Below are 15,421 nucleotides of genomic sequence, written 5' to 3'. Positions count from 1 at the left end.
AGTTGCCTGAAAAATGACAGATGATAGTGGAACAAAATGGTGAATATTCTGTTCAGTAAAGTTCTTGATGAAAATGAAAAATGTGTTTTTTATTTTTACTTAAAAACTGAATGAACTTTTTGGCCAAACAAAAAAGTATATATTGGTGAGCAGGCTTCTTAGAAACGTCCTTTATAAATTAAAAAAACAAAAACGAAATCCTTTCTTAGCCTTCAAATTTCCTCCCTTATATCCTCAATTTCCTTTAGCTATTTTTAATCATTATTCTCTGAAATGGATGACATTTGGTTGCACCACACTTACTAGGGTTATCTTTTGTGTGTCCAAGAACTTTTGCTTATTTTATGGATGTCGTGTTTTAAATCAGATTTTTGGCAGTAAGCATTTCTGGTAATTAAAAAAAAAAAGGTACTCTCAAGGGTAAGGATTATTCTGAGGTTTTGAGAGTTTTCCAGTTGGAAACTGTAAACTGAATAAAGAAAAGGCAATATGTAATTCCTTGAATATAGCCTTTTCTATGAGATGAAGATGGATTATTCTGGAAGAAGTCCATTTTCACAACCAGAAAGTGGCATGATGCTTTCAGGGACTAACTTCCATGAGGGAAACTATCATAAACTTTTAAGAATAGGTGTTCTCCAGAATACAGCTAAGTAGATAATCAATAGACATAACATACATTTGCAGGGATTTTTTTTTCTTTCCTTTTGAATAAAGTCTTTTTAATTCATGAATTGAATGCAGACCTTTATATTTATCTCTTATTTTACATTTGTCTCTTAAGTACAGTTATCAATATTTTTTGGTATATTTAGATTCTGATTTGTGGTATTTGAAATGGCTGTAGTTGATACCAGTAGATTTCATTCTGAGGTTTTTCAGTTTTAAGTGACTTCTTATCAGTTGTCTTTTTCAAAAAGTTGAGAGTTAATGGAAGGGTAACAATTTTTGGTTGACCCAGTAACATTTTATGACTGAGGTTTAGTTTTTATATAGACAAGTTGGTATTAATAGTTTTTTTTATATTGGAAAATAAGTTGTTCCTTTTGGTTTTCTCTTGAAGAATGTGCTCTCTATCTTTTTACCAGTATGTACCTATTATATGAACTATTATAAAACAATGGCATATCATTTGTTTGAATGTAAGTTTTATACTTTACTTTCAGTAATCCTAAAAAGACTTAACTTTAGCTTTGGGTACTGAGTGTTTCTCTCTTTGTAGCCTTTTCCTCTAGTCTCCTCTTCCCGGTGGTTGGTAAAAAGAGGTGAGTTGACAGCCTACGTGGAAGACACGGTGCTTTTCTCGAAAAGGACGTCCAAACAGCAAGTCTACTTCTTCCTTTTTAATGATGTGCTCATTATCACCAAGAAGAAGAGGTAAGCCTTTTTGTGGCATTGCCCTCTGTACATCCAGTTTTAAAACTCTGTCGTGCAAGCAACTATTGAAGGTGATCATCTTCTAAAAGCTTTTGAGATGTTAAGTGTAAAATTTCTACACAGGGAATCATACGAACATCCGTGCTTCATTTTCTTTAAATTACCTCTGCAGCAGATTCGAATTATCGGCATCATTGTTCTAGCCAACCGCTGCTGAGCTTTGATAGCCTGCAAACCTCTGTGCTAAGCATTTCACACGTTTATGTCCTTGGATTCTCTTGACATCCCTAGGGAGGCAATGGTATTATTCAATGGTATTATTCTCTGTCAGCATTTTTCACACTTCTGCTGTAGGACCTTTGTATGAAACTAGTTTCTGTGATTGAGAACAAGCTGAAGTACAACTCTAGTGCTTCTTGTAGCTTAATTTAAAATCCAGTGTTCTTAAAAATTGTTAGTCCAAAAAAGCGTCCCCGTGATGGGGAAGATGTTAGCAATGCTCCAGTACTCCCCTCTTTGGGGAAGAAAGTCAGTCTCATGGTTGGCAGAGTGTTTTTTTCTTCTTACTTTAGACTTCTGGTTGTGTAGTCAGGGCCTACTCTAGGGAAACTTCCAGGAGGACTATTGTACAAGCCTTTTTTTCCTGACATTTGTTCTAACTGTCCCCACTCAAAACACACTCTCCTTGGCCCTTAGCGCTGCCTTTCTCTAGGGAGCATTTTTTTTTTAACTTTATTTATTTATTTATGCTCTGCTGGGTCTCATTGCTGCACAGGCTTTTCTCTGCTGCTGCTGCTAAGTCGCTTCAGTCGTGTCCGACTCTGTGCAACCCCATAGATGGCAGCCCGCCAGGCTCCCCCGTCCCTGGGATTCTCCAGGCAAGAACACTGGAGTGGCTTGCCATTTCCTTCTCCAGTGCATGAAAGTGAAAAGTGAAAGTGAAGTCGCTCAGTTGTGTCCGACTCTTCACGATCCCATGGACTGCAGCCTACCAGGCTCCTCCATCCATGGGATTTTCCAGGCAAGAGTACTGGAGCGGGGTGCCATTGCCTTCTCCGAGGCTTTTCTCTAGTTGTGGCCGATGAGAGCTACTCTCTAGTTGCAGTGTGCGGGCTTCTCATTGCGGTGGCTTCTCTTCTTGCAGAGCAGGGCTCTAGGGCATGCGGGCTTCAGTAGTTGCAGTGTGAGAGCTCAGTAGTTATGGTTCCCAGGCTCTAGAGCACAGGCTCAATAGTTGTAGCCCACGGGCTTAGTGGCTTCTTGAAATGTCAGGTCTTCCCAGATCAGGGCTCGAACCCATTATCTTCTGCATTGGCAGGTGGATTCTTTACCACTGATCCACTAGGGAAGCCCTAGGGAGCATTGTTTATTAAATGCACTCTACATAGATAGGATTATAAAATATCTTCTTGCTATTTCTCTATAAACAGTCTGTCTTTCCCACAATATGACCTTAGAGTTAAAATATAAATCTGTGGGGTTTTTGTTTCCGTATATGAAGGTGATGAAGGTAGGCTGACTTGATGGCATATAATAGGAATAGCAGTTGTTAGTTCACAGGGTATGGTTTAGACAAGATAAAGGGAATCACGGAATTCTCCAGGCAAGAATACTGGAGTAGGTTGCCATTCCCTTCTCCAGGGGATCTCCCCGGCCCAGGCATAGAACCTGGGTCTCCTGCACTGCAGGCAGATTCTTTGCCGTCTGAGCCACCAGAGAAGCCCCATGGATGGAGGAGCCTGGTGGGCTGCAGTCTGTGGGGGCGGGAAGAGTCAGGCATGACTGAGCGACTAACACTACACACTGCTGCCCAAAGGGAATCGTGGAAACAGGCTTCTATGAATATATAAATTTAATGTCCAAATTATCATGAAATCTTTATTTGAATTCTCCTTTTTCAAACTGAATTGAAACAGAGGTTGAGCTTTTCTTTCTGCCCCTTCAAATCAGACTGTATTATGAATTACTTCAGCCGCTTGTTTGTCAATATGACATGAAAATTTTGTGTGTTCTGCCCTGAAAAGCCATGTGTGTGTGATGAGTACATTAAGATGCTGATGAGTATTTTTCATACTTAGGAAAATAGTGTTCCCATAACTTCAAGAAGACATTATCTCTATTATCTGGGGCAGTTTAAAAAGTTCAAGTAGCTCAGTAAATTTTGTTTTACAGATTGGAGAGGAATTGTAATTTTTGTATTTTGTGTTTTGTTGTTGGTTTCCTATGAGATAGCTTGTTTCTTTGGCTTTCTTCATGATGTTTTGTTTTTAGAGGAGGGTAATTATATATGAATCTTCAAATGCCAGAATTCTTGACTTTTAACATTTTCCATCTGTGGAAATATTTGCTCTGTCTCAATGGACCAAAAGCTTTAACCAAACTTTTGATTTTGATGATAAAAGATACATTGGCAGTACCAAGCCAATTTTAAATGTAAATGTAGTTTTAATTATGGTGATGAAAACATTCAGGGTATTTAAACCAGTATGGCACAACTTTTATCCTTGAACTTGCCTAGAACCCAATAAATACAGACTTCTCAAAGTTAGAATTAACTTATGTGCTGTTCTACTTAGCAGTGTGCTTTGCCCTCCATGGGAGATTTTGCCATTTAATGTTGCACTGTGAGCTGTCCCACATTTATTTCCTTAGATATGTTTGAACTTCTTTGTCAATAAAAGAAAATCATACAGCTTCAGCAGAGAGGGCAACCCTGAGTACCTAACTTTGTCTTTACCAAAATTGGGGTTTTCTTGCCCTTAACAATTAGCTCATCCTATTTCTAAGGTGCTCTTGACTCCAAGAATAGCACTGGAGGTTCAAGTTGTTTATGACCTGAATACGTGGTGAGGGAGACAAGCAGACCACAGAGGCTTGATAAACAGGCTTGGTTCAAAGTGTACAGTACGCACAGCCGTATTTACATTATAGCTACAAGGAGGCAACTACAGATGCTTCGCATGCCAGAGGCAGCCACAGAGAAGATACAGCAGCTTTGAACGAGGCAGTATTTCAGGCTTGGCTACAAGGTCCAGATAAAAGATAACCAACTACCTGTGCCAGCGCTGGGGGACTGATCCAGCTACCCACTGCTGATAATAATTCCAGGGTTCAGTCAGGGAGCTCAGCTGCTGGGTCTCTAGTGGTTTCTCAGCTTCAGGGAGGTTTCCCAGCTACTGGGAGGGACTGCTGGGGAGGACAGTTGCTGTTCCTCCTCCAATCCAGTCTGGTAGAAGGTTTATGCTCACGGGTGGGGTGTATGGACGCCTCGGCTCTGTGGTGTGTGTATGTATCACTGCTGGAACTTTCAGAGTGGCATGGTCCCTAGCTGTTTCTAGGACAGGAATCCTCACTCTTTTTTAGGATATCAAGAAGAACTTAAGTTTCCATTAGCTGTGGGCTACTTGTGAGTCACTATTAATAGTCTTTTGTGTCACATTTCAGAAGAATATGTGATCATTTCGACTGCTGTGGATGAGAAAGTGTATTCTTGGTACCTGAAGCTTGGCTGCAGGTTGTCAGGTGCTTCCAGATCAGACTTCTAGAGGCACAGTTGAGGCTGGACAGTTCTTTGTTGCAGGCAGTGGAGGGTGAGGTGCCGTATTCTGTGTAGGATGTTTTAGCAGCCTCCCTGGCCTCTGCCTACTGCTTGCTAGTAGGACCTCTTTCGTACTGTGACAACCAAAAATGTCTCTAGACATTGTCATATGTCTCCCAGTTGAGAATCACTGTGCTAGAATGATGTCAACCAGCTTTGCCTTCAGAGGAATGAATGAGTACAGATCTATCAGACTCGACATGGCAATAGCAGTAATATTATAATAAAAGAGGAAGGGATCGCCATGTTGTGTTCATAGATTACTGAATAATCTATATAAATATATGTCATATCTAATTTGTGCCTTGTGATAGCATATTTATAATTATCCATGGCAGTGCACAGACTATACCCCCATGTGCAACTTTACAGATTAAGTACTGTTGCCCTCAGTTTTGAAATATAAAAACTGAATTCAAGACCTAAGTATTTGGGCCAGACTCCCCCAAACACTGAGTCTGCAATGGTCTTGTCAGTCTCATTCAGTGCCTTATATCTACTTTAGGCCTTCCTTTCCAATTTCTTCTGAAGCTAAAACAAAGTCTTCCTCCCTGTAATAGTTTCCACAGCTGTTGTAGTAAAGTACCATAAACTGGGTGGCTTAAAATAGGCATTTAGTCTCTCATGGTCACGCAGGCAACATTCTGAAATCAGGAAGCTGGCAGGGCCACACACCTCCAAAGGATCCAGGAGCGAATCCTTCCTTGCCTCTGCTCCTGGTGGCTCCAATCTCTGCCTTCACCTTCAACCGGCTTTCTTCTCTCCTGTGTGTCTGTGTGTCTTAAAATCTCCCTCTCCTTGTAAGAACTCCAGTTACTGGGTTCCAGGCCCACTCTAATCCAGAATGGTCTCATATTAACAGATTCCATCTGGAAAGACCTGATTTCCAAATCAGGTCATGTGCACAGAACCAGGAGTTTAGGTTTCAGCATATCTGGGGGGCCAGAGTTCAGTCTCTTGTACTGCTTGGCCAATCACCACCGCCTCACTTAAACACAGAATGAAGGAGTGGGCGGTAATGTCTTAGCCAGTTCTAGAACATGTTTGCTTGTTTTTTTAACATTGATGCCATTTTTCATGAGCTTCCCAGGTGGTGCTAGTGGTAAAAAACCCACCTGCTAATGCGGGAGACGTGAGACTCAGGTTCAGTCCCTGGGTCAGGAATATCTCTTGGAGGAGGGTGCAGCAACCCACTCCAGTATTCTTGCCTGGAGAATCCATGGACAGAGATACCTGGGGGGCTACAGTCCATGGGGTCACAAAGAGTCAGACATGACTGAAGCGACTTAACACGCAGGCACGATGCCATTTTTCATTCACTTCTGAACGTCATCATGATCATGTGACTTGAACAGCTCTTGGAGGTTTCACAGGTTACCTTCATATACAGCTCTTCTGTTTCAAGCTCTCCCTTCTCCAGGGTCTACTCCCTCCTTAGTCAAAGGCCCCTCCATCCACCCAGTTGCTCCTCAGTAAACCTGGAAGCCCTCCTTGCCCTTTTCCTCACCGTACTCCCCATCTGTCCAATCCCCAGTCTTCTACCCATGATGGAACAGCTTTTGACTTCACTTGTTGCCACGGCTTTGTACCGCCACATTGAACTCGCCCAGAACTGGATTCCTGCCACCATCCCTCCATTTGTTTACATTCCACAGCCGCAGTGTGCTTTCTAAAAGACTCAGTCTGTGCTTTGCAAACAGCCCTTCAGTGATCTACCTTGCACTCGGCATAAATGCCTCACTGAATAATGCCCCCCTTTATAGCCCCCCAAACCTGGCACACGCTTCTTTCTCTGCCTGAGATACTCCTCTCTACCCCATAACCCCATTCCACTCCAGATCTTTTCTAGGGAAAGTCCTTTTCATTCTTTAGGTTTTAGATTACTTGCCACATCCACTGGGAGCTCTTATCCTTTCCTCTAGAGTGGGTTTATTTCCACTGCTCTGTGTTCCCATAGAGCCCTGCACTTTCTCTGTCATAATATTTGTGTTACTATGTGCTCATGTCCGTCGTGATGACCTTTGCATCCTCAGTGCTGAGCCTTTGCCTGGCCCATAATGACCGTTTAATAAATATCTGTCAAATGTGAACCGGTCGTGAAAATGGTTAAATATAAACAGAGTGACAGTATTACTCAGTGGGAGGCCTTCCCCCATTCCACACCCGAGCTAAAAGTTCTTTGAATTGTCTTTTATTTTTAAAAGATATGTGATTTTTGTGTTCTGTTCCATTATAGATTCACTTCGAATTAATCGGGGCAAAAACAAATCTGGGGCTTTATCATGTGACTTCTCACATCTTCTAGAATTTTACCTATAAACTTACCCACAAATGACAATATAACCTCAATCTGAAAAACACTTTGGATTGTATTTGCAAAATTGTGCTCTGCAGAGGAAGGGTTGTTTGTGTTTTTTTTTTGGCTTGCTTTTATTTTGTACTATTTTGTCAACTAATGTTTTGAGCTACCCATACAAAAGGGTTTAAGCAATAAAAATGTTCATTTATTACATGCACATACACACACACACACACATACATAAGAAGTCAGATGAGCTTGGGAAACCCTGCATACTCTTCCACTCTGGGAAATTTACTATTAAATTATTTAGGAAGACTCTTGGCTATATGTAACTGGATACCCAAATTGCAGTGGCTCAAGCAATTAAGACATTTACCTCTCTCACCAAACATGAAGACCGAGAGCAGGCTCAGCAGTAACCCAGCCCCTTCCCATTCTTTGGCCGCATGGTGCTCTGTGCGCTGTTTTGCCCCATGTGCACATAGCGCCATAGTCCAGGCATCATGATTTCACTCAGGGACATAGGAGGGGAGCAAGGCATACCGCCTGACCAAGAAGGGACTCTCTTCATCAGCAGAGGAGAACCTCTCCCAGACAAGTCTTCAGAAGACTTCTTCTTGAGTTTTACCCATCTGTCTTGGGTCACAAGACTTGACCTTATAAAGGAGGCTGGGAAAGCCAGCATATAGCAGAGAGGAATAGGACAACCATGATTGTTTTAGTTTAGCCGTGGAGCAGGGGAAGATGGCAGAGGATTAGGTAGTGGACAGTTACGGCCACAACTGGGAAGCCCTTCTTTTCCACAGAAGCTCAATTGACAATGGATAGTTTGGAAAAGAGAAAGATTTTTTTTTTTTTTGCCACTCTGTATGGCTTGCAGGATTTTAGTTCTCCGACCAGGGATTAAACTGTTGCCTTCTGCAGTGGCAGCATAGAGACCTAACCACTGGACAGCCAGGAAGTCCCAAGAGCTCTTTAAAAGAACTTACACATTGCCTTTAAGATAAATGGGGTTGGGGGTAGGTTCAAAAAGACAGAGTGACTGGAGATGTAGAACCCACGTCCCTTTGTAGGGCTGGTCCTCCAGGGCGGTCACATGAGTGTATTGCCTGTAGTGTCTTCTTGCTGCCACCAGCCCCACTGTGCCCTTGAGCACACTGAGAGCTGCAGGTAGATTGACCTTGTGTGGGTGTTGGGCACAAGACCGAAAGAACGTAGACATCCAGTCTGGTCTTTTTATCATACCAGTAAATGTAATCATGTTGTGATGTGTTTCTTTCAGTTTCTCCTGGATTCTGTCCCCACAAATGATCTATCCATGATGGTTTGGGGTATTCTCTACGGTTAGATGAGTAGTAATAGTGATAATGATCTAAGAGCCTATATGACTGAGCATTATAGTCTACCATTCACTGTGCTCAGAGTGTTTGTGAATCTGTCATTGAGTTATCACAGTAATCAAGTGTTATTTCCATTTTACAGATGAGGACACTGAGGCAGAAAGAGATTAGTCTCTTTTTCAAGGTCTCTCAGCAAAGCCAGGATTCTCATCTGAGTATGACTCTGGAGCCTCCGCTAACAGTTTATGTTCATTAATTCTTAATTTCATTTTTCTAGAATATTTTTACCATTCTACCATCCTGTAAAGTTCTTGGAAAAATAGCCTAGAAACTGGCACCTTTTTTATTTGCTTTGATAAACACATTTTTCAAAGTGGGTTTTTAAGTGAATATTTTTTATAGTTTTACTGGTCATGAGAGGAAATTAGGAGGGGTCCCAAGCTGCACTTGTGAGCCTTCCTCTACCTTTAACCAATCTAGCATCAGACTGTGGGGAAGAGCGTTTCCTTTTCACATTCCCTTCCCTCAGATATTTAAGACCAGAGCTTTCCACTTCCTGATCCCTAGTTCCATAAATATTGTGTATATTGACATAACTTGAACTCCGTGACACATTACAAATCTTCAAGTTTTAAAGAAAAGGATTTTCTGTAATAGAATTCTGCCTGATCATTATCAGGAGTTCAGCGAGTTGTTAGAACTTGCCTTTTCCTAAGTAGTTTGAATGTCCAGTAGCTTAAAGCGGGGTGGGCTCCCTGGAAAGGGTCATGGCCTCGTTTGGCCCCGTTTCGAGTTTTTCTATTTTGACAGCTTTGCCGCTATAGAAAGCTGAGGCTACCTGACGTTGTCCCTCTGCCTCTGCAGAATAAACTCCTTCCTTGGGAAATTAACTTTTGAGTATCTTGGATAAAGAAAAGGCAATAAGGCTCTGACTCAAAGCACTTTTTTTCCTGGAATATACAGCTTGGTTGTTTGTGACCACTTGGATCGGATTCTAAGATCAAGATGGAGAGATGGGATGGGAGAGATGTGAGAACCAACCCCTTCTCGTCTTCCTCCTCTTCTCTTTCTCTTGCTGCCCCACACATCCTTGATCCTCTGACATCTGGGAGCTAAGAGTATTTTTTTCCTCTGCCTCTGTAAGAAGAGTCATTGTTGCCATTCAGTGTCAAAAGTTGCACAGTATTTTATATTTAATATTTATACTGTGCACTAGAGTGCACAGTATAAATATCCTGGTGTCAGACAGAACAGTGTTCAAAATCCTGGCCGTGTGACCTTGGGCAAGTTGCCTTTGATCTCTCAGAGTCTCCGTGTTCTCATCTGTACAGTGAGGCAAGCAATGCCATGGTCTTCCTGGAGTGTCAGTAAGAATTGAGATAGGGCTCATAGAGCACTTAACGCAGTGAATGGTCCCTGCTGAGGGACTGATACCTGCTGCTGTCATCATTATTCCTAGTACTGGGTGTCTTTCTCTAAAGATTTGGCACAAATCAGATTATTGCCCTTTTACTTCTAGAACATTTTCTTATTTTTAAAAATGGTTTGAAACCTTAGAAAGAGTTAGTCGCTCAGCTGTGTCCAACTCTTTGTGACCCCATGTACCATAGCCCACCAGGCTCCTCTGTCCATGGAATGCTCCAGGCAAGAATACTAGAGGTGGTAGCCATTCCCTTCTCCAAAGGATCATCCCAACCCAGGGATTGAACTCAGTTCTCCTGCATTACAGGCGGATTCTTAACCATCTGAGCCACCAGGGAAACCCTTGAAACCTTAAGCCACTGCTGTGCAGCTGAAAGTTTGGTGCACCCCATGGCCAAACCTGGATTGTTGTTGTTTAGTCGCTAAGTCGTGTCCCACTCCTTCGCAACCTCCTGGACCATAGCCCTCCAGGCTTCTCTGTCCGTGGAATTTTCAAGGCAAGAATACTGGAGTGGGTTGGATCATGGCCTCTGATATATGGCCTCAGGAGTAAATGCATTCAACACCATACCTCTCCCTTCCTGTCAAGAACCCGTGTCAGATGGCAAGTGACTGAGGGATAATCACTGATCACTTTTTTCTTTTGTACGGTGATCTGATTCACACGTACACGTTTATATTAGCAGTTGTCTTGTAACGTCCCTCGTATTTGATTAGGAGGTTCTGTAACTTTGTGGGTGATAAAAGTGAGTTCAGTATGTTTTTCCTTTCATTTGGAGAGGTCGAATGGCACCCCACTCCAGTACTCTTGCCTGGAAAATCCCATGGATGGAGGAGCCTGGTAGGCTGCAGTCCATGGGATTGCAAAGAGTCAGACATGACTGAGCGACTTCACTTTCACTTTTCACTTTCATGCATTGGAGAAGGAAATGGCAACCCACTCCCGTGTTCTTGCCTGGAGAATCCCAGGGACGGGGGAGCCTGGTGGGCTGCCGTCTATGGGGTCGCATAGAGTCGGACATGACTGAAGCGACTTAGCAGCAGCAGCAGCAGCAGTGACTATAAACCTGGATTGGGGGCTTTCTGATCCTATGTGAATCACTGGCTGTCTTTTTGGGTGACAGTAAATCATAACACATTCTTACCAACAACTGTAGCCCTCATGTCCACTATTTGTTACGTTCTCAACAATGAAATAGAAAGTGTGTGACATTTCTGGGTTTTTTGGAAGTCTAGTCTTTTTTGTTTTCAGATTTTCTTTTTTATTTTTGACTGCGCTGTGTCTTCCTTGCCACGCGTGGGCTTTCTCTAGTTGTGGTGAGCGGGGGCTACTCTTCATTGTGGTGTGAGGGCTTCTCATTGCAGTGGCTTCTCTTGTTGCAGAGCATGGGCTCTAGGGTGAGAGGGCTTCAGTAGGTGTGTCCTGTGACCTCAGTAGTTGTGGCTTGTGGGCTCTAGAATGCTGGTTCAGTAGGATTGTTCCATATGCAACAACGGACTTAGTTGCATATGGAATCTTCCTGGACCAGGAATCGAATCCATGTCCCCTGCATTGGCAGATGGATTCTTAACCACTGGACTTAGTCTTTACTCTTTTAAAGTTGGCCGTGCTGTAAAGGGGACCTGAACAATGTACACCTGAAACTTATATAATAGAAAAAAAAAAAAAAAACTAAGAAAATGAGTTTACAAATCACCGACACGGATAAAATATTTTCAAGCCATACTTGATATGGTACTTTTACCCTGATTACATAAAGAGTTCTTAAACTCAAAAGTAAGACAACTCAATTTCTAAGTGGGCAGACATTTGAATAGACATTTCAGCCAAGAAGATATCCAAATGGCTTAGCATTTGAAAAGATGCTCAACATTACTAGTCAGTAGGGAAATGAAAGTTAAAACAAAAACTAGGTTTCATAGTCACTCAGTTCAGTTCAGTCGCTCAGTTGTGTCTGACTCTTTGCGACCCCATGAATCGCAGCATGCCAGGCCTCCCTGTCCATCACCATCTCCTGGAGTTCACTCAAACTCATGTCCATCGAGTTGGTGATACCATCCAGCCATCTCATCCTCTGTTGTCCCCTTCTCCTCCTGCCCCCAATTCCTCCCAGCATCAGGGTCTTTTCCAATGAGTCAACTCTTCGCATGAGGTAGCCAAAGTACTGGAGTTTCAGCTTCAGCAACAGTCCTTCCAATGAACACCCAGGACTGATCTCCTTTAGGATGGACTGGTTGGATCTCCTTGCAGTCCAAGGGACTCTCAGGAGTCTTCTCCAAAACCACAGTTCAAAAGCATCAATTCTTCAGTGCTCAGCTTTCTTCACAGTCCAACTCTCACATCCATACATGACCACTGGAAAAGCATAGCCTTGACTAGATGGACCTTTGTTGGCAAAGTAATATCTCTGCTTTTGAATATGCTATGTATGTTGGTCATAACTTGCCTTCCAAGGAGTAAGCATCTTTTAATTTCATGGCTGCAATAACCATCTGCAGTGATTTTGGAGCCCCCCAAAATAAAGTCTGACGCTGTTTCCATTGTTTCCCCATCTATCTGCCATGAAGTGATGGGACCAGATGCCATGATCTTCGTTTTCTGAATGTTGAGCTTTAAGCCAACTTTTTCACTCTCCTCTTTCACTTTCATCAAGAGGCTTTTTAGTTCCTCTTCACTTTCTGCCATATGGGTGATATCATCTACATATCTGAGGTTATTGATATTTCTCCTGGCAATCTTGATTCCAGCTTATGCTTCTTCCAGCCCAGCTTTTCTCATGATGTGCTCTGCATACAAGTTAAATAAGCAGGGTCACAGCCACTAGGATGACTATAATAAAGACAAAGATGGCGTTGATAAGGATGTGGAGAAACTGGAGCCCTAATACACTGCTTATCGGAATGTGCAGTGATGCAACCAATTTGGAAAGTGGCCCAGTAGTTTCTTAAGAAGCTAAGGAATTTACCATATGACCCAGTAATTCCATTCAGTGTTTCATTCTAAGAGAAATAAAAATTGTTCATAAAGGCTTGTAGTAAATATTTATAACCTGTGTGTGGCGTGTTTGTTGGTCTTCAGAATTATTTTGAGGCATTGAGTACATAGGCTGTTTGAAATCAATTTTGGGGCAAATTTCATGCCTTGTTTTGCTGGTTGGAGCTTCTGCCAAATAATGAATATTTTGATACAGGTATTTGGCTCTAATTATGCTTAATCCACTTGCTCATTTGCAAAGTACCTCTAATTATTAGGCTTTTAACAAGATGTCAGGCAGTATAAAGGCATGATGTTCTATAGGAAGATTTAAAATATTAGCTAATAACATTTGCTGTAAGCCAGGCATGATTGTAAGAGCTTTACATGCAAAAAGATAATAAATGTATTATTTCATTTAATCCTCCCAACCATCCTAAGAGGTATTGTAATCCCTAGGAGATTTTTTTACATAGGAGAAAACACAGAAAGGATCAGTAACTTGCTCAAAATCACAAAGTGCATGAGTGATGAAATTGAGCCAGACACGCTCAATCAAGTCTGTACTCTTATCTGTTATACTGTACTTCACAGCTTTAAAATTGTATATTATTCTAGTAAAAAAAAATTGTATAATTCTAATACCAAGATTTAAAATTAACTTCAGTCACTGTGAGGAAAGTGTTTTAACCTCTTAACTTCAAAGTAGACTTCAGCATAATCCTATCTCCTCCCTCCTAGAAATATTAAACTAGGGTTAAGCACAAAGTCAAGTGTGGGGATTAGCAATCATGTTTTCAGAAGGGAAAGAGAAACAGGTTGAAATCTGCAGAGGAAGCATTCTTGTACATGTCTTGAAGGGAAGTGGGAAGAATCTCTTTGATTTTATGAAACCCCAGGAACTCTGTGAATCCACATACAGGGAGCATGGCAGAGCCGTTACACATCCCTGAGGAAAGCAAGAGTGTCTAGGAGAGAAACTTGGAGTATGGCCACTAAAAAAACGGATGACTTAGAACTGTCGTGGAAGGCATTAGGAGAGGAAGAGTTTCAGGTTGTCACAGGTGCTCAACCTCGTCAAGTGCCTAGATGAGCAGTGGTGATATGCAGGTTACTGGGTTTGTTGGGGTGATGGGCCATCATGACTTTGGAGAGCGATTTCATTGGTACGATGGGCACAAGGGTCTGAGAAAATGCCAGGCAGCTGCTAGCTCAGTAGACATTTGTCTTTTCACCAGCAGATTCAAGTGAAGATTTTTTCAGGACAGGGAAGCTGCGTGTATGTTTTAAACAAAGCCTGTGGAAAGGGAAGTGTTGAACAGGTAAAAATAAATCTTATTCTTGATGATAGATGGCAGAAAATCCTTGTGTTTTGTTTTGGATAATCCTTGCTTGCATTTTTCCCTTTAAATTTAATTCTTCTACAAAAGGAATAATTGGAAGTTCTCCTTCTAGTCTGTCAGATTTTGGTTCTGAAAGAAAGTTCCAGAACAATGCAAGGTGGCAGGTAAGACAACTGACAGTTACAGCTGACCTGAGCAGGGCATGGGGAAAGCTGGTCTTTTAAAGTCTAACACTTCTTGCTTTCCTCATCTCTGTCTCTGCTTTTGTACTCCTGATTCCATTTGGTTATCCAGCCTGTTTCTCCTTCCTGGTCATCCTTGTTATGTACCTAAGAGGTTTGCTCATAAGGGTTGAGGTGGAAGCTCTTCCTATGGTATTTGCGTGTATAAAAGCTCATCTCTAATCACAAGGCTCTACAGAAAGACTTGTTCCATCACCATCTCTTCTTCATGATGCTTATGTACCTTGGGTTCAAGGAAATACCTTGATTAATGGAATAAGGTTGGGATCCAGCTTCTTAAAACTTTTCAGGTGTTTCTCCAGATGTCCCAATATTATTTGTTGACTAAATGATCAATATTCCACAGATTTGAAATGTCACTTATATTATGTAGAAAATTCCTAGATGTATTTAGGGTCAGTTTGTGAACCACTGTTCTGTTTCACTACCCCCTCTGTCAACTAATATCCATTAGTCTCAGTCTTTGAATTACTGTAGCTTTAGAATATGTTCTTTTTTTTTTCTTTATAACATTGTATTGGTTTTGCATATGTTCTTAATATATCATATGGCTAGTCACTCTCATTTTTTTCACAATCTGAATGTTCTTCCATGTTTATTTTCTGCATATTTTAGAATCAGCTTGACTATTCCCCTTCCTCTCTACCCCTGCAAAACCGAGATTTTTCAAGGAGATTATGTTAAAATTATATATTAATTCAGGAAGAATTAATATCTCTTTAATATCAAACTTTTCTATCCATTCAGGCCTTCTTCTAAAGTATTTCAAGTCTGTCTTCATATAGAAGAAGCTTCAATGTAAAATTCTAAATATTTTGTGGGT

General features: G+C 41.6%; 1 protein-coding gene across 1 annotated transcript in view; it reads left to right on the top strand.

Annotated features, from left to right (window-relative positions):
- Positions 1 to 15,421, top strand: part of ARHGEF26 (Rho guanine nucleotide exchange factor 26) — a 138,815-nt gene that overhangs the window by 99,714 nt on the left and 23,680 nt on the right. The window contains exon 10 of the mRNA XM_052641663.1: positions 1,223 to 1,377. Within this exon, the coding sequence (XP_052497623.1) occupies positions 1,223 to 1,377 (155 nt within the window). The remainder of the gene's footprint in view (positions 1 to 1,222; positions 1,378 to 15,421) is intronic.

Source organism: Budorcas taxicolor, chromosome 1, assembly GCF_023091745.1.
Source record: "Budorcas taxicolor isolate Tak-1 chromosome 1, Takin1.1, whole genome shotgun sequence".
NCBI classification, from domain to species: domain Eukaryota; kingdom Metazoa; phylum Chordata; class Mammalia; order Artiodactyla; family Bovidae; genus Budorcas; species Budorcas taxicolor.
Note: the sequence above shows the minus strand (reverse complement) of the source record. Positions and strands in the feature narration are given on the sequence as shown.